This window comes from Ambystoma mexicanum, chromosome 8 (assembly GCF_040938575.1).
Source record: "Ambystoma mexicanum isolate Mex_15411 chromosome 8, UKY_AmexF1_1, whole genome shotgun sequence".
Classification (NCBI taxonomy): Eukaryota; Metazoa; Chordata; class Amphibia; order Caudata; family Ambystomatidae; genus Ambystoma; species Ambystoma mexicanum.
This window is the reverse complement of record NC_090929.1, coordinates 122633861-122658992: the sequence shown is the minus strand read 5'-3', so window position 1 is coordinate 122658992 and position 25132 is coordinate 122633861. Positions and strand designations below refer to the sequence as shown.

General features: G+C 48.1%; 1 protein-coding gene across 3 annotated transcripts in view; it reads left to right on the top strand.

Annotated features, from left to right (window-relative positions):
• The window catches only part of NEK6 (NIMA related kinase 6), an 884175-nt gene extending 859926 nt beyond the window's left edge, over window positions 1–24249 (top strand). For all 3 annotated transcript variants that reach the window (XM_069609453.1, XM_069609452.1, XM_069609454.1), the window contains exon 11: window positions 22701–24249. In XM_069609453.1, the coding sequence (XP_069465554.1) occupies window positions 22701–22811 (111 nt within the window). In that variant the 3' untranslated portion in view covers window positions 22812–24249. The remainder of the gene's footprint in view (window positions 1–22700) is intronic.
• The last annotated feature ends 883 nt before the right edge of the window (window positions 24250–25132 follow it).

The window sequence follows — 25132 nt, the reverse complement described above, 5'->3', positions numbered from 1 at the left end:
TCTACCATAGATAACCAGTGTTTCTCCTCTGTTGAAGCTTCAACCGCACACTTGTAGCAGCTTACAGCGCAGATTACAAAGTGATAGAGCGAGAGTCTCCCTACCCCCATGTTCCATTGTGATGTGGCATCGCCCAACCAACTAGAATATGGATTACCCGCCCCCCCCCCCCTTTAAAGGATGACAGTTCTGTCACTGAACCTGGGGTGCAGGCTTTATTTGACTTTTCTGAAAGCAATTCCCCCCCCCATCCAATGCCATTTCCACTCTTTCTAGTTAGCCCTTTGACCCAAGCAGTTGGCTTGACGTGAACAGTTCTGGTGAGCTCCTTGGCTGCACTCTCTATGAATGTACTCGGGGCCTCCATGCCCTATTTGAACAGCACAATTCCCCTCGGAAAATCCTGTCCAAAAAATACATCTACTAGAAATCTCATTTCAACTTGTTTCCAGAACCGCTCACCACTCGATCCACTAGCGTGGTAGTCCACCATGACAAAAACCTACCCAGTATCCCACCCCCAATGCCCCATACCATCTACTGCCACTTTGGCATTGGCTTTAAAAGGTAGCTTCAGAAGACCCAGAGGGGCCCTCCCAGTTCATCATGGACTCTTCACTCCTTCCACATTTGGCAGAAAGCCTGAGCTGTCTCTGAACAGCACTGTTTACCCGCCTGTCAACTAAAATGTTTGTTGCACCATTCCTTTGAACAGAATGCCCCATAAATGCCCTCAAGCCTTCCAGGGGTATAATCTTGCTAGTCCTTTATTTGCCTGCCCCATGAAGTGCAATTCTTCTGTAACACCTTGCCACAGTCATAAACACTTTCTAATGCATTCTTGTTTGGCTAGCCATTTAATGGTCCTTCTCTGGTATGCCTCACAACTTCCGCCTGTTCCCAAGCCTTCTCTGGGATTGCTGCCTGGTCCACATTCCCTCTACAGTGTCCTGCTCGTATCCCTGCAGTATCTTGCTCATCTATGGGAAGACTAGGAAGGCAGGCCCCGGCTCACTGGGCTCTAGGCTCCCTTTTGTCGAGATCAGCACCCTCTCCCCAGGGACGGGTTCCCTGTACTTCGCTTCATACACTGTTGCAGGAAGAGATTCTGCATCCCGAAGGAGGAGATGCTGCCTGGCGGAAGGAGCCAGGAATACCCTGGAGCACTGCCTACCTGGAAGCAGCCTGAAGAGCATGGAGGATACTGATGGCCCAGGGGGAAGGAGGAGAAGTACCCCTGCACCCCCTGAAGCCAGAAAAGGTGGAAGAGCTGACCTGCATGAGAAGGCTAAGGAGACTAGCTGACCTTGGGGACGAAGACAAGTACCGCTGCACCCCACCTAAGCCAAAAGGGTAGAAGAGCTTGCCTGCCTGCCAAGAAGAGGCTGAGGAACTTCCTAACCCAGCAGGAAGAAAGGGCTGCCTGCCGGAGAAGCCTGGGAAGAGGCTAGGGCAAAACCTTACTAAGGTCATGGTAAAGAGGGACCAGGACAGAAGAAGGACCACTGAGGGGAAGAGGGGCAAAAGCAAAGATCCCCTGAGGAGGAGAGAGTCGACAATCCAGGTCCCCTGAGAACATGAGGGGCAAAGAAGAAAGACAAGGAATGCAATTAAGATGGACGCCTGAAGGAAAGGGAGTCACACCGAGAGGGAGACACATCATCCAAAGGATGGAGATGGAGAACCAAAGCACAGGACACAGCTGATCCCTCGCCGAAGAGGTCCTGCACCTAGAAAACAACTACAGGTCCCAGTCTGATTGATTCACGTAAGCTGCCCTATTGTTTGTCTATTTGAGGAAACCATAAGAGAAAACTACTTTCAGACTTTTGGACTCTTGTTATTTAGGGAAGGACTTTAGTTAGATATTCTGCGGTCAATACTGTTCACCCAATGGAAGGACTTTAAGTTTACATTCTTCATTGCATCTTTTGATTTAGCTATGCTGACAACTCACTTTCAAGGACATTTTTGATTCAGGAAATCTTTATTTTAAGCTGAAGGATTAGTTTTTGCAAGAACATTTAATGTTTTAGTACTTTGGGGCACCTTAATTTGCGTTTTTCACACAGTGATGGAGTCACGTTTGAACATTTTGCTTTATTCTTTAAACCTTGTTTTGGTTACACCTGCTTAATAAAATATTTTCTTTGTGAAGGCCCAATGTATGAGACCCTTCTGTTTGCCATGCCGCCAGGCTCGTCACACCATCTGCTCCTTTACTCTGGGTTACTGCCATGACATATGCCAGACAAAAATGGCATGCAGACAAATGTTAAGGCATCTAGGGGTGTGATAAAGGAGGTAAGGTGTTGAGAATGTTTTGACCCATTTTTTGGTGATGTAACGCTTAACATCTTAGACTGACCACTGTGACCGACATGGGTGAGATCTTTGGGAGAGGGTACCTGTCCATACAAAGCTCTGTGCATATTCCAATTTCCCCATTCGGATTGGTCACCAGTATTATAGGGGACAACCACTGAGAATGTCGCAACCAGCTTCTTCATAACATTGAGTTTGTTTCAGGTTCTCCTTCGCGCTGTGGGCCTTTTCCTTGAAAGGTTTTGTGGACTTATTCCTTTAGCTCCTCTAGGTTATCATTGCACAGATCGGCAAATTCTCTGCTCAACGCATTCATCACTTCCAACACGCGCACACGAGGTTCTCAGCATTTGTGTCAGTGCATATATGTAACTATTGCTGTTCTTCCCACCCCAGCAAGAAAGAGTCCCTTTCCACAATGTAGTCACATGATACACCTCTTACCCTGACACTAAATGTCACTGCAGAACTGGTTCCCCAAGTGGACCTTCACTCCACTGTTATATCCCTGAGGGTCTTTCTGCTGTAATTAGGCCATGAACATTTCTAATGAATGTGTCCTTGTACTTCTCTCCAGCTGCTATTCCCTAGTGTGACCCAGTGTCCGCTCTTGTGAAAATATTCATACCTGCTCCTTTCATGATTTCTGCGAGTCCTCTTGCTACCCAGATTGGAGATCACAAGTAGATGTTCGTTGCTCTCCAGCGCACACTCCTACCGGCTTGATTGTTCCACTCAGTCTGTCGGTAGTTGTCTTTTACACAGGCTCCCAAAATGTCCTTGCATCTTGCTACTGTGGCAATTCGTTTTCGTAGGTTAGTATTGAATATACACCAAATGCAATGAGTTACCAAGATAGAAGTAAAAGACAGTTACTTTGGGACAGGGCCAGAACCATGGGTAGTGGTCTGGGCATCACTGGTTGTAGGGTGGTGCAACACCTCACACTAAACATTGGTGGGGCAAGAAGCACGCACCTGGGCTAATGATGGGTTCAGCACTCCTAATTTCACTAGGGCCCACCAACCGTCTGGCATGCCGGTGCAGGGCTGCCAGTACGTGTGGGCCTGAAATGACAGCTCCCAAGTCCTCAGTATGGGGCCTAGGGCAGTGCAGCATGGTCCTCCTCTTGGAGTACATTGGCCCGTTCCCTCAGTGGCCCGTTCCCTCAGTGGCCCGTTCCCTCAGCAGATCAAAACAAATGTAATGACCAGATGGGTAATGACAGTCTCCAGGGGGGCCTGTAGGAAGGCATACCAGCGGACAGCATGCCAGATGGGCAGGACGGGCAAGTCCTTCTTTAATGGTAGCCAAACATGTGTAAGAGCGTACAGTAACTGTACCCAACGGACAGCGAGAACCCACCATAGCCCCACACACCAACGTAATGCCACCTGGAAACATGGTGGTGCTTCCAGGCCACACCCTAATGAAGAACCCCATAATTATTTCAACATGGCTGCGTTTGGTCCATGATCCTGCACGCTGTCACGTGAATCCTTTTTTGCATACACTATGGCGGGCCATTGCTGGATCTGGGCTGACTTTCGGCAGGTTACTGTCATGCCAGGGCAGCTGCAGCAGAAGATTAAGAAATTAGTCTGAGGGCCAAGAGAGGTATGAGGGTGTTTTGCCTGGGTGATCAGGCACATCAAAAATTGAACTGAGCAGAGGTGTTAGGTGTCATTTCAGAGTTGTTTGCCAATGTATTTGTGAACATGTAGTTGCGCCAAGGTGAGAGGGCTGGTCCCATCACAGATAGACTCGAGGAAGTATGAAAAACCTGGGTGAGTGGGGGTCTTACATAACCTGCTAGAGTAGACTATGCCAGGGTGGTTTGTTCGATTTCCTGGTTACTTGTTCTAGGGTAGATTACAACTCTTACAACAATGGGTGCCTTCGGTGCTTAGGCCACGCCCCTAATGAGAACTCCCCCTTGCCTAAAGGCAGGGGTGGGGTGGAGCTGGTGAAAGCAGGGGAGCTTTGGCGCACTGGCATTATTTCAACTAAAGGAGGGGCTGGGCGCACCAAAGGTGTGTGACACCAGTGCGCTCCCTTTCATTCAAGGAGCCGCGTGGTTAAAAACATGCATCTTGTGCCACGTGCAGCTCCAGTGTGCGCCTTCTGTACAATTGAAACCCATAATATTCTGTCATGCACCACTCGCGCTCACCGCCTCAGCAGCAGAGTTGGACTGGGACAAGAAATAGGCCCAAAAGAAAGTGGCCCACCCCTCGCCTCAAAAAAGTGGCCCACACCTCGTCTCACGACCCTTGACCTCTGACATCACCAGAAGTAATGCCATTTGACCGCACCCCAAAGTGACATCCCGGGAAGCGATGAAACACGACCTTTCGCCCCTTGACAAAACAGGAAGTGGCATCAAATAGCATTGTTCCTAAGTACACTAATTTACTGTGAATCCAAGCAGACGTCCAATGCCAAATGATAATGTTATTGTATCGCACTTACGCTTACATTCTTTTTTATAGAACAAATATGCATACATTATCACCCAACCTGTGTTGGTACTCATTTATCGACCTAAGAAGGATGAAAGGCTTTTAGAAAAAAAAATCTAAGATTTTTTTTCCAATTTCTTTTCTTCCAAACCGGCCTAGGCATTGCCGGAAACTTGCCCCCAATCCCCAGGGACGATTTCAGCCCGGCCACGGGCCAAAGGGCCGAGGGGCCAATCTGACCCTGCTCAGGAGGTATTATTCGGTAGTGTTTCTCAAGCCAGGAAATCCGCAGCAGCAGGCCTTGCTAGACGAATATTCACTGTACAAAGTCTGACGTTTAGTTGGACCCCTCGAACAAAAACTGAGAGAAATTGCAAATTTAAAATTCACACGAATTGTGTGTGCTGCGCTCTGAAACAAAATGGACTCCACTGCACTACGTCCTGGGTGGCACACCCGTAATCATTTTGGCTCTAGCAATGCACCTGAGGATTTCAACAATGCACCATATGGGCCCCCCCCCCTTCAAATGTTGGAAGAGGCGCTAACTTCAGAGACTGTGGGACAGGGCTCAAGTCCAGGGTCCATGTGGGTGGACAGAGGTGCCCCCCCTCCACACTGTTTTCAGAGGGCACCTTGATATGCTAATTTCCGGTGACACCACATTCAATTGGTATGTTAATGAGCCCCCCCCACCTTTTTTTAGGACTTGGGCTCTGCTGTGAGGGAGGGGCAAACTTACTTGTGTGGGGGCATCTAACTTCTTTTTTCGCATACTAATGAGACGATTCTGGTGAAGCTTTAATGTTACAAGCAGTTAACACTCTCCTTCACGTCTGAAACCACACACTTCAGGCCTGCTGTGAGAATGAGCTGTCTCCTGTCCCCACTGCCCCCCCTCACCTCTATCCTTCCAATCACTCCCCTGGCTTGCAAGTACTAACCCCACGCCACGATTTCAATTGCCTAAAAAAGTATGCATATGAATGCAGGTGCCTGCAATGAAAAGCTTTACATTGGTAATCGCAGGGCCTTTATTAACAGCGACGCCCCGGCACCGTTTAACGTCTGCGTCCTCTGTCCGGCAACGCTACTGGAGGGGGCAGTGCCTTTCTGGTTTGTCCCTCCCTGGACAACTAGGCAAGTGATATGATCATAGTTGCAACGTTTATTATGATAGTATGTGGCATGTCCAGGTGGTAGTGTCCCCTGGCCATTGGAAATTTGCTGGATGCCAGGGTTCCTCACTTGCTTTTCCTGCCTACTTCCTTAATAAGCCGCACTTACCTTGAACCCACGGACATGGACCGCCTTCCTCTGAATTCGGCTTCTTCCGCCTGTAACAATATCTCCAGGTTACATTTTCGCAGAGGCGGCACAAACTGCTTAAGCCAGCTCCTTGGTTTGTGGTCCCTAAACACAACCTCGATCCAGTTGTGACATTACGGTGGTCAGGGTTGGACCCGGGCTATGGAATCGACGCTCAGCAATTATCAGGCTTTCAAGAAACCTTAAAGCAGTGTTCTGCAATCTATGGCTCTCCGGATATTTGCGACTACAACTGCCATTAGCCCTAGTGAGCTTACTCAACAGTGTGGGATCATGGGCTTTGTAGTCCAGAACATCTGGAGAGCCGCAAATTGCAGCCCTCTCCCTTTAAGTCGTTGGGAAACCATTAAAAGACATTGTTTTCAGGAACAATAGTAGGCGGTTTAACATGGGTGGCTTAGCACACCCTACAAGTGCAAACGCCGGTAATCAAACATGGTTTTAGTTAGTGACTACAAAATAAATTATGGTGGCGTAGCCCGCTCTGCCCTTGACGTCCTTCAGTTTGGGAGAGGCTGGAGGCCTCTTTTTGCGTGCAGCCTGTGGGCTAGCGCCCCATTTAAAACCATAGCCTACGGCCTTTCCATCAATTCTATTTGCAATCTAAGGGTGGGACCAACGCCTTCCCTGTCCTGTCGGCATGAGCCGCAAGATGCCACGACCCCCCCCACACCTGGCACCACCAGTGATGTGCACGAGAGAAGGAAAGGCTCACAAAGCGAATGACTCCTTAGCGTGATGAATGGCTCTTCAGTTCAGACCTGACCTGATCCTCAGTCCTCTCACCGAGGCTGCATTTTACAATCCTGCATGCTGGTCTCTCCCCCTTCTTTATTTCCATTCACACCCCGCCCCCCCCCTCCCCTGCACGCTAAAGAAAACAAACTGTGTTGAAAAACCACTTCAATAATTTGGCACCGAATACAAATTTGTGAAAAGACCAGTGACCAACCGAGTTCCTAATGGCTTTTTTGACGCCAGCAAGATATTTTACTTGGATCTGTTTGAGATCTCGTCTGGAACATTGAAAGCAAATGCCCCCCTGCCAGAGTACAAAGGAAAACGCCATCGGGGCCATTCACGTTCATTATAAAATTATATAAAAACGGTTCTTTGGATTGTCAATATCTAAATACCACTTTCTTTATCAGGTGTGGCTTGTGTTATTTATGGGTTTCACCTGAAATGCTTTCTTCTGGAGTTGTGAACTTGCCCAGAGTTCCTGTCCTGGTGTTGAACTAGTGTGTGAGAGTCTCAGAATTAGCTAGTTACTGCATACTATTATTGTTTAGGCTAACAGAGGTGTAAAGCAGACTCGTATCGATAGTCGACCTACTTGTCTAGGCTCCTTAAAATTGAGGGGAATTTCTTTGGAGCCTTTCTAAAACTTTAGATGTTTGCTGTTAAACTGGCAGTGGAAAAGTTCTAAAGTGCAGCAACACAAACTGAAAATGATCGCTCCCTCCTACCGGCAATTCCGTCTACATTATCAGACGTGTTGCATTGAACAATCTGATCTCCAACAACAAGAAGGAAGATGTTGGATGAATTCATTTCAGAATAATTGATGTCCAACATTGCACACTGATTGGTTCTAAACTTGCCGTTACCGACAGATCCGAGTTGACAGTCTAGTTGTTTAAATACTCCCAGCAATCATGGTATACCACTGTTGAGATTACTAATAATCCATATTTCTCCAGCATGGGGTCTGGCATGGATTCACATGCTCGTGAATATTCCCCGTCGTCAGGCTGGGAATCCTCGGTAAAGAAAAAACAAGTATCAGTTTCGCTTCTGATCTGTCTTTCGTAGTGATAACCAATCACTGGTCTCTGCGTCATACTGACCACAGCCAATGACTGCCCTCTACCTAAGCACCGCCTCTGGCAGCCATCTTCAGATTTTTACCGCACGTTCATGTGTTGGGATCCTCGTGCTATTGCTCTCGAGCGTTAGTGCTATTTTTTCACGTTTTTTCTCAAAAACTTCGTTTTTTTCGGTCAAAAGAGCCTCAAGCTCCACCGACTCTCCATCCGATCAACGGGGACCCGTGTCGGATTCGTCTGCGCCCCTCAAGGGTGAAGATTTCGTCGAGCTACGTTTTTGGAGGACTCCAGAAGCTTCTCAGGCCCGGACATGGCCCAGGAGAAGGGAAGCTCGACGCCCGGAAAGCTGTTCAGGGTCTGCCCTGGATGCCAGCTGCAGAACGTCTTTAAGGAGGACGAACACTCCTTTTGTCTCTACTGCTTACATGAGGACAAGACGCACGTGGAGAAGGACTGTGCGTTTTGCGGCAATATGTCGGAGCGGACCATGAAGGACCGCCATCAACGCCTCGCCAACTGGCTGGAAGGGAAGAGCCCGTCAGGCGAGAAGAAGAGGAAGAAATCCGAGCGGTCTTCTAAGACCTTTGAGGACGCCCCGGCGACGGGGGTCCAACACAAGGCCAAGCACCGCGAGTCCGCTGGCACCGGGAGCGCCGAACGGTCGGGCTCTACGGGCGCCAGGCAGGGCGCACCCTCCCCGGCACCTTCAGCCACGAGCCAACGCTCTGGGTCGGGTAAGAGGAAGGGCGAGCACCCGGCGAAGCTTCTGGAGAGGCCCCGGTCGAGCTCGAAGGCCCCATCGGAGGGGGAGCGAGGCAGTGTCCCCCCCCCTCAAGGATAAGGCGGTGAGCGCACCTAAGGTGGTGAAGGCCTTAATCCATCCGGCCAAGCCCTCTATCGATACTGTCGTGGCGGCCCTGGCTCAGCCTGTGGAGGCTACCCCAGTGGTGGCGATCTCGGGGCTCAGAGTCTCCCTGCCACCTCGGAGGGAGTCCTCTTTTGTGCCCATCGATAGGACCCCCGTGAAATCCCCGGCGGGGAAGAAAAAGGGGGGGCAGGGCGTCGTCGTAGATTCGGCTTCAACCTCGGAGGAAGAGCTGATCGAGGTCTTAAGCCACGGCCTTGGCGTGGATGAAGACCGGCCCGTCGGGATGGATCCCGACGCAGGTGACGACATCGTCGAGGGTGCCGACGGGGCCCCTGATCGCCCGTCGGATTCCCCTCTGCCAGCGCCGCAAGACAACTCGGCGGCCATTTTGTTGGCTATACAGTCCTTATGCTCAGAGATAAGGACGAGACTACCGTTGCCGACGGAGGAACCTCTCCCGTCGGGGGATCCTGAACCGGGACCTTCTGGTGTTCCCCCGCCCAAGAAAAGAAGGATTCACCCTCCACCTCCTTTTCAGCCGTCGCGCCCCGTCCAGCCCTCCTCCCCGTCCACCCGAGGGGATGATACGGGGACTGACACAGCAGCGACGGGTACGGACGACGAGGTATACGACGAGGATCTACCGTCGTCACCTCCCACCAGGGCTTCTCCGCCCGACGAGATTGGATCGTTCCACTCCATGATCGCCAGGGCATCCGAGCTTTTCCAACTCTGCCCTGAGGAGAAGAAAAAGAAAGGATTCCTTTATCAACGGCGTGAGGCCAAGAGGAAGACGGTCCTCGCGGTGCCTCTACTGGACGACATTTGGGATGAGGGCCTCGCCCTCCTCAAGAACCCTTCCACGACGCCAGCTAGAAGAGACCGGTACGAGAAGAAGTACCGGGTCCCGGACGCGGCCCCCCTGTGCCTCTGAGCGCAGCCTACCCCGGACTCCGTCGTCTCCGCGGAGGCCAGGAAGAAAGCGGGGGGGGGGTGCGGCCTCCACATCGACTTCCCCACCGGACGGCGAGGGAAAGAAATTGGACGCTATGGGACGCAGGGTCATCTCGTCTGCAGCGACGACGATTAAAGCGACCAACGCCTTGGCTATCGTGGCCCGCTACGACAGGGAGCTATGGTACAAACTGGCTCCCCTGCTGGACTTTCCTACCAGACGACAAGAGGGCGGATGCCCTGGAGATCCTACAGGAAGGTGAGGTGGCGTCGGACCACGCCATCACTATTGCGACGGACATCGCCGACACTGGGTTTCGCCAGTTGGGCAACGGCGTGTGCCTTAGGCGGCGTGGATGGCTCAAGGCTACGGACTTCCGTCAAGACGTACAGACCAGAGTCCTGGACATGCCGTTCGATGGGAACAACCTGTTTGGGAAAACCGTGGACGATTCCCTTCAGGCCATTAAAGTGGACACTGAGACGGGCCGGGCCCTTGGGGTTCTGCAGCAACGACGGACGCCCTTTCGGAGCAGCGGAGGCAAGGGCGCCTCCAAAGGTTCCGGCGGCGGTTTCTCCACCTACCGTCAAGCGGCCCGCTCGTCGTCTCAGGAGGCCTACAGAGGACGAGGCAAGTCTGGCGGACCCCGCCGTCGTCGCCAAGGAGGTCAAGGCGGCAAAGCCTCGTCGAAACAGGATTGAACCGGCCGTGGGGTCGGGCCCCCACGAAGCACCCCGGTGGGAGGCCGGCTGGCGAGCTTCGTCAGCGTGTGGGAGTCCATCTCCACCGACCGTTGGGTGCTGGACGCCTTAGCCCGGGGCCACGCGCTCGAGTTTCAAAGAAGGTGCCGGCGCGTCCCCCCCGTGGCCAGGAAAGAGCTTCACGTCCCTCAGCTTCTCCTGGAGGTAAAGGCGATGCTCAGGAAGGGCGCCATCGAACTCGTCCCAAAGAGGCTTCGGGGCTCCGGAGGTTACTCGAGATACTTCCTCGTGAAGAAGAAGACGGGAGGATGGCGCCCCATCCTAGACCTGCGACGTCTGAACAAGTTCATCAAGGCGCAGAAGTTCCGGATGGTCACCCTCCAGCACGTCCTGGGTCAGCTGGAGGAAGGAGACTTCCTGTCGTCGTTGGATTTGGAGGATGCCTACTTCCATATTCCCATCCTAAAGGGGCACCGAAAATTCCTCAGGTTTGTGGTCCAAGGGCGTCACTACCAGTTCAAAGCCCTCCCCTTCGGACTACGGTCGGCACCCAGGGTATTCACCAAGTGCCTTGCACCGGTGGCGGCGCAGCTGCGCCGCGAGGGGATCCACGTCTACCCCTACCTGGACGACTGGCTCATCCGAGCCAAGACGAGGGAGCTCGCCGTCTTCTCACGGACCTGGGATTCTCCATGAACTACGCCAAGTCCCACCTGGTACCCGCGCAAAACGCACTGTTTCTGGGAGCGAAGCTCGACACAGTGTCCCTTCTGGCCTCCCCGTCGGAGGAAAGGACCAGGTCCATCCTGGGCAAGGTACAGCGGATGTTGGTTTCCGACGCGGCCAAGGTGAGGTCCATCAAGTCCCTCCTCGGAATGATGTCTTCTTGCATCTACCTCATTCCCATGTGCAGGCTCCGGATGCGCCCGTTGCAGGAGTTCCTGGACGCGCGCTGGATCCAAACGACGGGCGGCTTCGAGGAGAGGATCACACTCGACGAGAGTTTCCGCCGAGCAAGGCCCCGTACTTGACTTTTCACGACACGAGGGTAGTGCTCAGGACGCACCCCTCCTTCATGCCCAAGGTACCATCGGACTTCCATCTCAACGAACCCTTGGTGTTGCCTGTGTTCTTCCCGTCGCCTTCGTCGCCGGCTGAGAGGACTTTGCACTCGCTGGATGTGGCTAGAGCGCTGAAGTTCTACGTGGACCGCACGAAGTGTTTTCGGAAGACGTCACAACTCTTTGTGAACTTTGGACCTGTCAATCAGGGGAAGGCTCTCTCGAAGGCTTCCATTTCCAGATGGCTCTCCGGCTGTATCATGTACTGTCATCGGTTGGCAAACCGACCGCTGCCTGGCCGTCCGAGAGCCCATTCCACCAGAGCGATCGCAGCTACCACGGCGTTCCTTTCTGGTGTGCCCCTGCTGGACATATGCAGGGCTGCTACGTGGAGGTCGACGCACACCTTCAAGAAATTCTACTGCGTCGATCGGGATTCCAGGGAGGAGTCCAGGGTCGGCCAAGCAGTGCTGCGCAACCTGTTCGCCTGAGGTGAGCCTGGTGAGGAGGTAAGATGCTTAATGTTGAGTTTGATGTAATGCTTAATGTTGAGCCTTTGCCACCTCCCGTGGTTGTGCATGTGTGTACTGCTATGTATTCTTTATTCATGAGCATGTGAATCCATGCCAGACCCCATGCTGGAGAAGGAACAAGTTACTTACCTGTAACTGTTGTTCTCCAGCATGGGTCTGGCATTGATTCACATGCGAACCCTCCCGCCTACCCCTCTGCGGCTCTTCACTTGGTCATACTGCCACTTCACGTGCTTCCAAATCTGAAGATGGCTGCCAGAGGCGGTGCTTAGGTAGAGGGCAGTCATTGGCTGTGGTCAGTATGACGCAGAGACCAGTGATTGGTTATTACTACGAAAGACAGAGCAGAAGCGAAACTGATACTGGTTTTTTCTTTACCGAGGATTCCCAGCCTGACGACGGGGAATATTCATGAGCATGTGAATCCATGCCAGACCCATGCTGGAGAACAACAGTTACAGGTAAGTAACTTGTTCCTTATTCCATTCGTCTCAGGTCATGTGCGCGCTTTTTCCACCTTCAGGCCTACCCATCATTTGAAGGATCATGGGAGTTGTAGTCCATGACCTAGGGTGAGCCATTGGTTGCAGACCCCGGCATCTAATATATATATACACATGTTGCTTGGTGAGATTGTTGTTCCAGTGGGGGGGTTGGGGGCGCAAGTATCGTCGCTATTGGCAATTGCTTGCTTCCAAGGGTACCAGAGTTCGATTATTGCCCCACATATTTTGTCACATGTGTAGTTAATTACATAGACCACAGTAAGTGTGTGGCAAGTGCTATAGGACAGGATTGTGAGTAGCCTGTTGACCTAATAACAGCATAGTGAGATTGCAGATTTAGCATTTTTCACTTGCTTATGCATTCTGGGTCACCAGTTCTTGAAGTATGTCTTCTCTACCAATAGAAACCTTGGACCCACAATATTCTTTTGTACAGCTTTTACATTTTTATAGATAATGGAGGGTTTTACTCATCCTGTGCAAAAGGGTGAAGAATGGTATGTGCCTGTCTAATTCGGTCATCATATGTCAACAATCGAATTTGTTATTCAATATGGTCTCTTTCAGTGGCGTGCAATACCTGTGTCTCTTCGACAGTCTTCATTACATATCATGTTAGGGACATTACACCCCTCCCTTCGTGTTACCCCTTTAGTGCATCACTTGTCATCGTTGACCCGGGAGGAAAGCTCAGCGGCAACGTGTTCGCCTTGGAAGCAAGACGACACGAAGCAACACAGGTTCGATCCCCAGGTCTGCCCTTAGAAACCTATGGGTATTTAAGTGCCTTATAAATATGCAACTAAGACAAAAAAAAAACCATTCCTGTAACAGTGCCTCATTGCCCGAGGGCTGTGTGAGCGCTTTAAAAAATGCAAAAAAATAAATTGTTCATCAATGGTGCCATTTCCTGTTGGTCTGCTCATTTTTGTCACGTTGGTCCATATAGGCGAACATGGCGCATTGTTGGAGTGCATGACTTGTATGAGTGATGGGGGTAGGCATTTGCTGTGCATGTTTGGGCAGCAAACGGAGGAGAGTAGGGGACCTCCTGAAATTGGTGCAAAGATTTTAAAGAATTGGATTTTTAAATGCCAGGACTTTATGGATTAACTTCCGAATAAAGTTGAACTGACTGCCTGGCTGTTGTGCCTGTTGTGTGTGAGCTGGGGCAAGTCCATCAAGGCATCAGAGCTGCAAGTCCTCCGTCACTTTCTAAAGACCTATTTGTGCCTCCCTGTAAAATACCTTCCTGAACTAAACCTACCCCGCCTAGAAGCAGCCTTCTGTGGCTCCAGGACTTTGATGGAACAGTGTTGCAGTTTGATAGACTGTTGTTCTGAACCTTCACATTGCATGAGTAACTTGGTTTGCAAACTCCCTTTGTTCAATGCACATCTGCTTCTATCCTAAACATTGCCTGAAAGGTATGTTTTAAATGTATTTATTTTATTGATTGGTTTTATAACAAGCCTAATACCATACCCGAGTTTGGTTTCTTAAGTGCGATCCGGGATTCAAACCTCTCTTGCTCTGTGTGGTCTTGCTTCCAAGACCAGTGCGTTGCACCAGTGCTATCCTCCATTTTGGAGGAAGGCTCCTGCAGGTGTGAAGGATTGAGCAAACCGCTATCCTTTACCTGTACAAAGTAGAATGCAACCTGCTTTGGTTTCAAAATAGTTCCCGATCTTCATGTGCAATTCAGTGGGGAGTAAACTGCATTGGGTTTTGTTTAGGTAGTTCATAAGGTCCTGTAGGGAAGTAACCACTTCATTCCGCACAAGAAGGGCGTGATCAATGCAACATCCCCAGTAGCTTCTGTATTTGCTGTTAGTCTGACATAGATAATAATAATGTATTAAATAGCGCTACACACCCATAGGTCTCAGAGCACTGAATTAACAGAAGACATTATTATCCCACTGAGCAGTACTCAATTTATTGACCACGGAAGGATGAAAGGTTGAGCTGACCCTGCCGGGATTTGAACCTGCCACAGCAGACTACACACAGACATCAAGGGGTGAGCACGTAGCTCGCTGTGCTCTCTGAAAAAGCGTATGAGTACCCCTCATTCTATCCTGATAAGATTCACAGCACGTGAATCAAGTAGAGCTTCTCCTCATGAGACCAAATACTCTGGTTCCTGTGTAAGAAGTAAGAAAAGGGGGCATGAGGATAACCCCAAACCTTGTGGGATTGATTGTGCCACTGTCGCCATTTGCCTGGTGTAACTATCCTAAGAAGTTGGTGCCCGGGAAAGATAGACAAGGGGGATTTGTCTGATGCATTTGCATCTATCACCAAACCTACAAAACCTGTTTTGGTCTTGTGATGTCACCAGCACTTAGAGATACACTACAACACTTCTCCATCCTTACATTTCTGAAACAGGAAAGATTTCACAACTCTGAAACCTTGACCCAGAACAATACCCCCACATATACGTGTGGCCAGCACGTAAATGCACCAACACACCAGAACCCAAATGGACACTACTAATATACCAAGAAGACACTGGGCCTCATTAGGACCCTGGCGGAGAGGGTGTTACGCCAGCGTAGTGCATGGCGTACCTCTCCGCCATACTACGAGTTCCCGTAGCGCCATGGCGGCCTTTTCCGCCTGGTTTTACCAGGCGGAGAAAACCATGGCGCTACGGGACCTCGTTGTTAATTACGCCACCGTATTTTACGGTGGCGTAATTAACTCCTTCCCCACTCCCATTATACCCTATGGGGCAAAAATGGGAATGGGGAAGGGCAGAATGGGGATTGGGGATTTACCGCTCCGCCGAGGTCGGAATGGGGCGGTAAATCCGCCAACCCCCATGGCGCTATCGGCGGCTTTCCGCCATGCTTCGCGGTGCATTTAGCACCGCGAAGTCCGCCTGGGTCCTAATGAGGCCCACTGTCCACCCAGAGCTCGCTCACAACCCAAAACCAACACAGCACAATACTAAAAGACCGGACGCTAACCAACCTTAAACAACACCAAAAACCCAACCATAAACCTACGTGCCACCCCAAGAATCTGGACCCTAACCATGCCAACAAATTGGTACAATAAACCTGCACAAACTTACACTTTATGCCGAAGAATACACTCAAACCGCAGTCAGTCCTCACAAAGCTACAACCAATGAGGACCCCACCGAAGTAGAAAAAGGGCTAACACCTCTGCTAAAACCTGAACTGGAAAAACACACGAGGACCAAAAATAACAAACTATGCACTACCACCTGTTTGAAGCTGCCCCTTGAAACCTAGAGCCTGCCACACTCCAGCGTTGCCCAAAAGTACAATACACTAACACTCCAAACCTTCCATGCACCAAACAACCTTCTGCCCTAGTCTGCACCCAAGGGCACCAGGGCTGCCCCCAGGGCACAATCCCAGCTCAACAGAGAGCAACAACAAGCACATCACCACTATCATCAGTCCACCACAGCACTCATACAGAGCATACTCACACACGCGAACACCATCAGAAACCACGGTCAACCTCCAACGCCAACTGCCGACTACGCCAAACATATTCCTTAAACCTCCACACCACGAGACCCCATGTCCCTGCCAACTGCCTACAGCAGTACACCAACCGCACCCAAGACCCCTAGTCCAAGCAGCACACCCAGGACCCCTAGTACCTGCCAACCTGCACCACAGCCCACCACAGCTGCACCTGTACCACACCACCACAACCTCCAGGACCCCTAGTCCTTGCCAGGCTGCCTTGCAGCACACCATCACTACCTATGGGACCCCTAGACCAAACTAGGCTACCATAAGGACACCCATTCCGCAAAATACCAATTCACGAAACACACCCTTTGCACAACACCACAACACGGGATCACTTTGCCCCTGAAATCATTGCCCACATTTCTTGACTCACCCGCCACAGCCTCGACACAGAAGACGGGGTTCACAATACAAGAAAAACTACAATGATGATGTCACTAAACGTCGTCACTGAGCGATGAAAGCTTAACATGTTGGAAGTCCATTGTATGCAATACTGATAAAAACACAATGCAACAATAAGGAATTGAACCATCACCCAACAGGTCCAACCAACCTGCGATTCTTTTGTGGACCAACAACCCACTAGTTCAAACCCACCCGCGAGTCCAGGTCGCTAGACCATTAAGCTCCCAGCTGAAAAAGAAAATCATGTTAGAACAAACACTACGCATTCAATTTCCAATAGTGCCATCATGAACATAGACCCACAACCCATGAGTCCAACCACCCACAGATCCAGGTAACGCTTCCAGGAAACATTACAGTCCCTCCTGCAAGAAAATCATGTTACAACAGAAGAATAACTTGAATTCCAATTACACCTGGGGCCACAGACACATCAGCATTAGTCCCATAACTAGCAGGCCTACAACAGCAAGACAAGACACCACACATACAGGCCTTACACAACAACACACTAATGCAGCACAAGGATACAAACAGTTCTCCTCCCATAGCACCGCTGACAGCAAACTAACTTCGACCCCACCACGGCTCCAAACCTTGTTCCGCAGCACCAAAGGGGGTCCAAGCGCACAAGTAAGTCTGCCAAACCAACAGACCGCACCGTCGTAGATGCGTCCCTCATTGTGCACCTCCGACGAAAACCCACACTTATTCTCAGTGACATTTGTGAACACTCTCTGCTCTTGACATGCTTCAAGCCGCAGTCCTTCACCACGCACCGTAATGGCGCTTCCACTCCTCCACCATACATCCCCAGCGAAGCACGTACGTTTTCGGCCCAGCTAGCTGAGCCAACAACAAAATCTCGTTTAGCAGGGCAGCCCAATGTTGTGCCGCCTCCCACGAGGAACAGGCACTCAACGCACCCAACTCCTTTGCGCACCACACACGGGGCATGCTCGATGACACGCCTGCATTCCAGTTTCTTTCTGCGTAGCAGCCATCTACGCTGGAACGCCACGTGATGACCCCTCGATGTCGTCATTTCACCGGATACGCTGCAGAGTGCACTTCTCAAACACCCTGCCCTCCGGCGACCAACTCGCAGTCCATAGCAGTTAATAACCTGTTCACAGTGCCGTCCATAGCCAGGGACACCCTCACCCAAGGCCCCATTGGCCACCGGTTGCATACAGCGGATGTCCACTCCTGTGTATCGCTGACCGCAACTTGCCTCCTGCCAACTGGACCGCCCGCCTCCAGCCAAGCCAGTGGATAATAACACAACTCCTCTCCTCACCCACACTTCTAGGTGGGAATAGTCCTGAGCGCCCCTGAAATACAGTGTGGACTCAGACGCTACAGCTGCTAATGACAGCACAACTTGGTGTGCCTGTTCCTCCGCCGGACCACCTCCGGCCACAGGTCTCTTACAACCCTCAAAACTCCTTGTCCTCCTCCTGCGCTGCCACAATAGGACCAGTCCTCGGACGCCGGTCGATGGCTCAGCGCAAACTCAGGACAGCCCCTCAGAGCTCCTGTTACCCCAGACTCAAGCTGTGCGGCTCCCATGCAGCACCGAGGTAACATCAGTCCTTTCAGCACCAACCGGCCTGCTAAAGTCCAAAAAAGCACCCAGACCACAGCTACTGGGGCTAACTCCTGCTGGCAGCAACAACATGGGACATGGACTCAACGGAGGGCGATGTTCCTGGCTCCGTACTGTCCCCTCCTCGACAGGATCCCATCTTAATCGCCAGTGAAATAACTTTGTACCAGAAGTCAACACCCGGACCAGCAGGTAAATTACTTGTAGGTTTATTGGTAGATAGTTGCCAGGAAGACACCGGCACGCCCGCCCTCCATGCCAGTTTACACTCCAACTGTAACCCTTGGAACCCCTATGCAGAACATAACACCATAGCACTCCACACTCACTGACATCACAACATTCCAGGGTCAGTGATGTCACCATATCTTGCTCAACCCAATCCCAATTTTATGGGGCATAGATCTGCAGAAGTAAAAACCCAGGGAAATGTTTAAGCCTGTCACACTACCTAGATTCTCCTGTACATCAAACTAAATAGACATCACAGTTCTAGAGAAACCTCTGCATTTCAGTTAAGCTTTCCTTTAATGACACGCCCTGTGCTGGTTGAAATGACAAACTCTTCATCAGTAGGTTAACTGCAGAATCCACTGGTTGATGATAGGATGGATTAAACAATGGCTGTCTGTGGTGCTCTGTTTCCTGTTTGTTCTGAAAATCCTTGGTTCAGATGCAGCCCATGCTGTTACCCCTCTGCCTAAAATAAAGTTCCCTGCCGTACTTGTTTCTTGCTTTGATATTGAAGAATAGTCCCACGCAGTTTCCAGTGAGATAAAATAACTTTTATTACAGGTCATGAAGTACAGACCCCCAGCTCAACCTTACACCTGGCTGGCTATTGCAAACAGTAATAGAAGCAACATTAAGAGTACACATTCTCTGGCCACCCTGCTCAGAACTATATTACACTGTGACATTCCACATAGAACTATGCTACATCATACACAATGAGCACCCTGCTCTCTATGAATAGCAAGCATGGCTATAACTATTTACAACTCCTGTAACAGAATGTGGTGCCATTCTCAACGCAACCATTCTTTCTGCTACTGCCAAACTCCTACTCACACCACACACTTTCGCCAATCGAACACCCTCCATAACACATCTGTTCATTCTTTCCACCAACCCATTCCCTTCGGGATGGTGCAATGCAGCCTTATGTATTATGCCACAATTACTCACATATTCTTTAAAACATCCTCCCGCAAACTGAAGGGCATTATTTATCAGAATATACTTGGGAAATCCTTCTCTCCCAAATACCTTGCGTAAAAACTCAACAATACTACCTCCATCTATGTCTCTTTATCTTATACTCACACCAGCGGGAGAATGCATCAAACATTAGCACTATGAACCTTCCTTTCCCATAACTCATTTCCACGGAACCCAACACATCAAACGCCACCTCCTCCCAACTCTTCCCGGGATATCCTGAGATTATGGGCTGTTTCTTTGCTACCAAACTTTTACCGCTTTCAGCACATTCCATACAATCTTTCAATCTCTTTCCACCTCTTTGTCAAATCCAGGCCATCAATAATCTACCCTCAAAACGGCTTTTGTTTTGCTGATCCCTATGTGACCGTTCTGGCCTATATCAATCATCCTGTTGTGGATCTCCTCGGGCACCACAGCTCTGCACAACTGAAACACAATGCTGTCTTCAAATACTTCATTCCTCTCTAAATTTCCAAAATGGCCAAAATGGCCTTTCGTTCACACTCAACTCACTTTTTCTGGGCCAATAGCTTCAAATTTACATTTTCACTTTTGACAACAATTCATCATTATCTACTGCTGTCCTTCCTCCTTACATACCACATTATCAGTGTTGGCAAAAACCATTTCCATTTTCTCATCTTGAGCCTCTTTATTCTCCTTCATCGCTAATCTGGACAAATAATCTGCAAATATATTTTCCTTTCCTGATATGAACGCCACCTCAAAGCCATGCCACTGTAATCTGGTAACCCATCCCGCAACTCTCCGGGATACCTGATCTAATCCTTTTTTTTTTCGAAAATCGACTTTAATGGCCTGTGGTTGGTTCTAATCACAAAATGTGTGCCCCATACAAAACTTTTGAACTTCATAAACAACCTAAGGCCTCCTTTTCCAGGACTGAGTACCTCAATTCCGCAACTCTCAATGCTCTAGAGGCATGGGCTATAATTTCTTCACCTCCCTCAGCCTTATTTTGGGACAAAACTGCCCCTAAACCCACATCGCTCGCATCAACGGTGAGCACACACTTTCTTCTCGTGTCAAATTTCTTTAAAGGTTCAGCCAGGTTTATTTCCGCCTTAATTTCTTTAAATTCCATCTGGCATGCATCATTCCACACAAACAGTTACTGCATGCCTCCCTAATGTAGTGTTGAAACCCTTTTTTCCATTGAGACCACTTCACCTTTGGGTTTCCTGGGCATGCCATAAACAGTGAAGGTCCAGGCACACCTCTCATGGCCATGTTCTCTTTTGCACTTGTTTAGCTGCTCTGTATACGTAGGTAAAACTTCTGTTTAGTTCTTTGCCGTTGCGCTTTGCAATGCGTTTTGCTTGCTGATATTTCTTACTTTTGGTGCATTTCTCCTTAAAGTTAAGTGCTGTCTACTTTGCATCTGTTTCATTTATTTTGTATATGTAAATTAAGTGATCATTCAGTTTTCTCCTTGTTTTCTGCTGTATTTGTTTTGCTTGCTGATGCTTTTAGTGTATACTTAATATTTCTATTTTGCAGCCCAATATCGTTTCGCACGGTAAATGAAAACGTACTTGAGCCTTTCAATTCGCTCATGCACACACTGTCACTGTTGCTATACTTGCCCAATGGTGGCCGCTACGAATGCCTTAATTAGGGAATATAAGGCGGAGCAGCTTGTCGCTTTTCTCAGTCTGGAGGTGAATGTCAAGGCAAGTCACTCCTTGTAGCACCCACATCGGGCGCTGTGACTGCAGAGCAAATAGCTTGCTAATCCATTAGTCTGCAGTGCCAGGGGTCTGTCGGAAGATCCTCGTCACCAATGAAGAATAGTCCCACACAGTTTGCAGTGAGATAAAATAACCTTTATTACCGGTCATGAAGTACACACCCCCAGCTCAACCTTACACCTAGCTGGCTAGTGCAAACAGTAATAGAAGCAACATTAAGAGTAATCATTCTCTGGCCACAGGCAGGCTATGACACCCTGCTCAGAACACTGTGACATTGTACATTGAACTATATTACATCATACACAATGAACACCCTGCTGTCTGTGAATAGCAAGCATGGCCATAACTATTTACATACAGTGAGACAACTTCAAGGAGTAAACCAGTGTTTACTCCTTGAGTTGCCACTTCTAGAGGAATCTAACAAGGTGACCTATTTCTTGTCCCACCCCCTTGTTTTTACTACCTCCTCTCCAGTTACCCTGGTTGCATATATGATTGGGCACAACATCCTTCAATAAGTGAGAATGTACAGACTCCTTTCTGAACTCCTTAATATCTCCTTGGTAGCTTCACTCTTTTGATGGATTTAAATCAATCGTCAATCTCTTTGCTGCAGGCTGGATTAAAGTACTAGCCAACCATTTACTCGGCTCATTGCAGGCATATTTTCTGAGCAATATTCACTGTGTGAGTCCTGAGATGCCTACTACCTTTAATCTCTGGTTTAAGCCAGTGTTGTACCCCCAGTCTTCTGGAAATGCATTGTTCAATGATATGATAAGTCATTTATAACGCACCTGTACACCAGTGTTTCTAGGTGCGAATCTTCGCATGCAACTCCCTTGAAATTATGTTAGCTTTCAAACATTCCTCCAGCAGAGGCCATGTACTTCCCTTCTGTTATGTACTTGCCAAGACCAATTTTTACTCTGGGATTTGGTGGGGGGAGGTGGGTGACGACATGCACCCCACAACAGCCAGTTTTGCCGGAACGCGTCCATATTTTCTCTGTCCTTTTCGATACCTAAAATCCAAACATTTGGCATTTGGTGGGAAGCAGAAGAGGAGATCCCCGACACCCCCAGCCTCTCCCAAATCCACACATCATGCTTCTATTGTACGTTAGGCATTATATTCATTCTAAACAATGGGTTATTAAGTGATTCAGACAATAAGGTGCACACAATGTGCAATCTACACTCCAGCTTTCCATGCACAGTGTCTGAGCCTGTTTTATTGGTCAATAAAAGTATCGATATCCACAGGGTGTGTGCATCATATAGGTATATATACATAAAAGCACTTAATCTGGTTTACAAAGTTTTGCATTTAATGTGATTTTTGTGTCTTCGAAAAGCACGAGTTGGCCAATGTTCATAAGGAGTGAATGGGTTCAGAAATCCTAATGTCATTGTATTTGGAATGAAGCACCATGTGCCTGCAACGTTGCTAGAGTTTATCTTTGGCAGACTTTTCTGTAGTCTACTTGCCCACATTGTCCCAACAGGTCAATAAGGATGGGGTTGGCAGTAAGAGCGTGACTGTCTTCTGCAAATCAACTGTTTCCATTTCATTTATTAAGCAAAGTTATTCACCAACCTGATGTTATCGGTTCATTATTTGCTTTGTCATCTTTTTGTTTTAGCTACGTGAGCTGGTTACCATGTGCATATACCCGGATCCGGATCAACGACCAGATATTCCTTATGTCCACCAAATGGCAAAACAGATGCAAATGTGTACCTCCAGCACTTGAGGCACGGGCAATTTCTGAAAGAACAAGCAATCACAGCTTAGTCTTACTTGAATGTTCATCTTGGAAGAAACTGGTGCCCCATGATCTTTGCGGGGAGTTTTTTCAGATGCCTTGGTTTTTACAATTGAGGACTCCGACAGATGGCCGTGCATCGAGTGAACAGTCTGTGAGATGTTGCATTTAAAGACGAACATTGAAGACATTGTTACAGTGCTAGATCTTAAGCGATCCCTTCTCAAAACTGTTGTATGCATTCTAAGATAGATCGTATTTTAAAGAGTGTATCATGAAATTGAACGAAAACACTCCGTATGTTTAGAGGGTAATGTGAATTTTTAAATAATTCCTCCAGTGAAACGTATCGCTCTTCGTTTATACTAATGCAAGGTTTTTTTCCAATAGATTTTACATAAATTGTTTATTTACCACTAAGCCTTATTTCAGCAAAAGGGTTAGTTTTTTTTTGTAAATTCTTCATAACCATAAAGTACTTTTCCAAATGTGTTAGAACCATCTTGCTATATTGTTTTTTTTATTCCCACATCCTTAGCCAGAGTACAATCAGAAGAAACAGTTTTTCTAGTTGCAATCCTAAGAAGGAATATTGTGCTGTTTGATTCTGTTAGCTGAGCCACGTAGGGATAGCTTTAGATATTTTAAAACTGCTTTTTGATGCAATTTCTGGAAATTCATGTTTATGAACGACAATACCATTATTACTGAAAATGTTCTCGGTTAGTAAAGCTATACATTTTAGATCTATGAAATTCAATGTAATTTTCGGTAACATTAAAATATTGTTTTAATATAAAGTTGTGCAACAATGCTTCACACTAGACAAGAAATGTAACGTATGTAAGACATGGCCTTTGAACTTTTTTGTTTAAATTCAAGACAAGAATCGACATTTATATATTTATCACTGTGAAACCTAACTTATAAATATGAACTATTGCAGAGAGCTCCAGATCATATGAAGTTGAAAACATTTCCATAACAAATGGAGTAGAGTTTTTTTTTTATTATTTTCAAAATAACAGTGTAAGCCTGTGTCATTCATTGAATCAATGATTTGTTTCAGAACATGATGAAAATGTATTCACTTCTTAAAACAGAATCTGTATATTCACGTTCAAGTGTTGTCATTTACATACTGATGCAAGCGACAACCCTGGAAGGCCAATACACACCAGACATGTGCTGTTACAGTGAAAAATACAGCTCTTCTATACATATGTGAAATGAATGTCTGTTATACTTTTGTTTTTGCGGTTATTGACATGTCAGATGGGGTACAGTCTTTGTTTACTTTGTTCCTGAAATGCACATAGGAAACATCAAATACCCTTTTTAGTGAATATGTTCTACTTAAGAAAATGGAATCTGTTTATTTTCAAAATGCTAACCAGATGTTTTTAATAAATATACTTGAAAAATCTGTCATTTTCATGTGATAATTTTAAACAAAATGTTTTCTTAAACATGTGTTATGTTTACAATAAAAGGGTTCTACATCTTAATATGTCCAGTGGACATGCTGTAAGGGTATTCATTTGCCCATACAGTTGTCTCTGAATTATGCATCTTCAAAACATTTTTTTTTTTTTTTATCAGTCTTCAAACCTAAAATTACCTCACTGATTTACGGTACGTGAAGATTGCTAGATTGAGCCAATTGGTTTCTTTGTAGCAGTGTAGGCCTTTTTACTTTGCCGGGCTCTGTCGAGGATTGTGAGCAGCGCAGAGGTGCCTTCCGAGGCTACGTTCATCCAGTATCTGCCTGGTTTGGGACTGCCAATCAGTTTGCCATTCAGATGGCAGTTATGTGTAGAAAGAAGGGTGGGTTATTGAGCCTGATTTACAAACGCATTTTTCAATGGGGTAAAGTACAATTGAAAAATACGTTTTGTTAAAAGGATAGACTATATATATATAACTGTGAACCTATGAAAAATGGCTAGGCTAGCAAATATTCACACATACTGACATAATGATAAGCAGGACGACTCGCCTAATTTATATAGTTCAAATGGTTTTGAAATGTCAACACTTACCTTCTCTTGTGCAACATACCGCGTACAAGCAAAACTTTGTGGGGTGGCTTTGGTACTCTCAGTCCAGAAGACTCACCTTTTGGAAACATGATGGGGTCCTGCTAGAAGAGCCTGGAAGCACTTTTATAACGGTGAAAGAAAGAATACGGATGCACAGAAACGCACTGATATCCAACTCATCTCCAAAAAAGCCTCTTATAACCAAGTAGAAGTGTCTGAAACTCATGAGGATGTTATTCTGGTTGGTTCTATAGTTCCTCGTGGGTG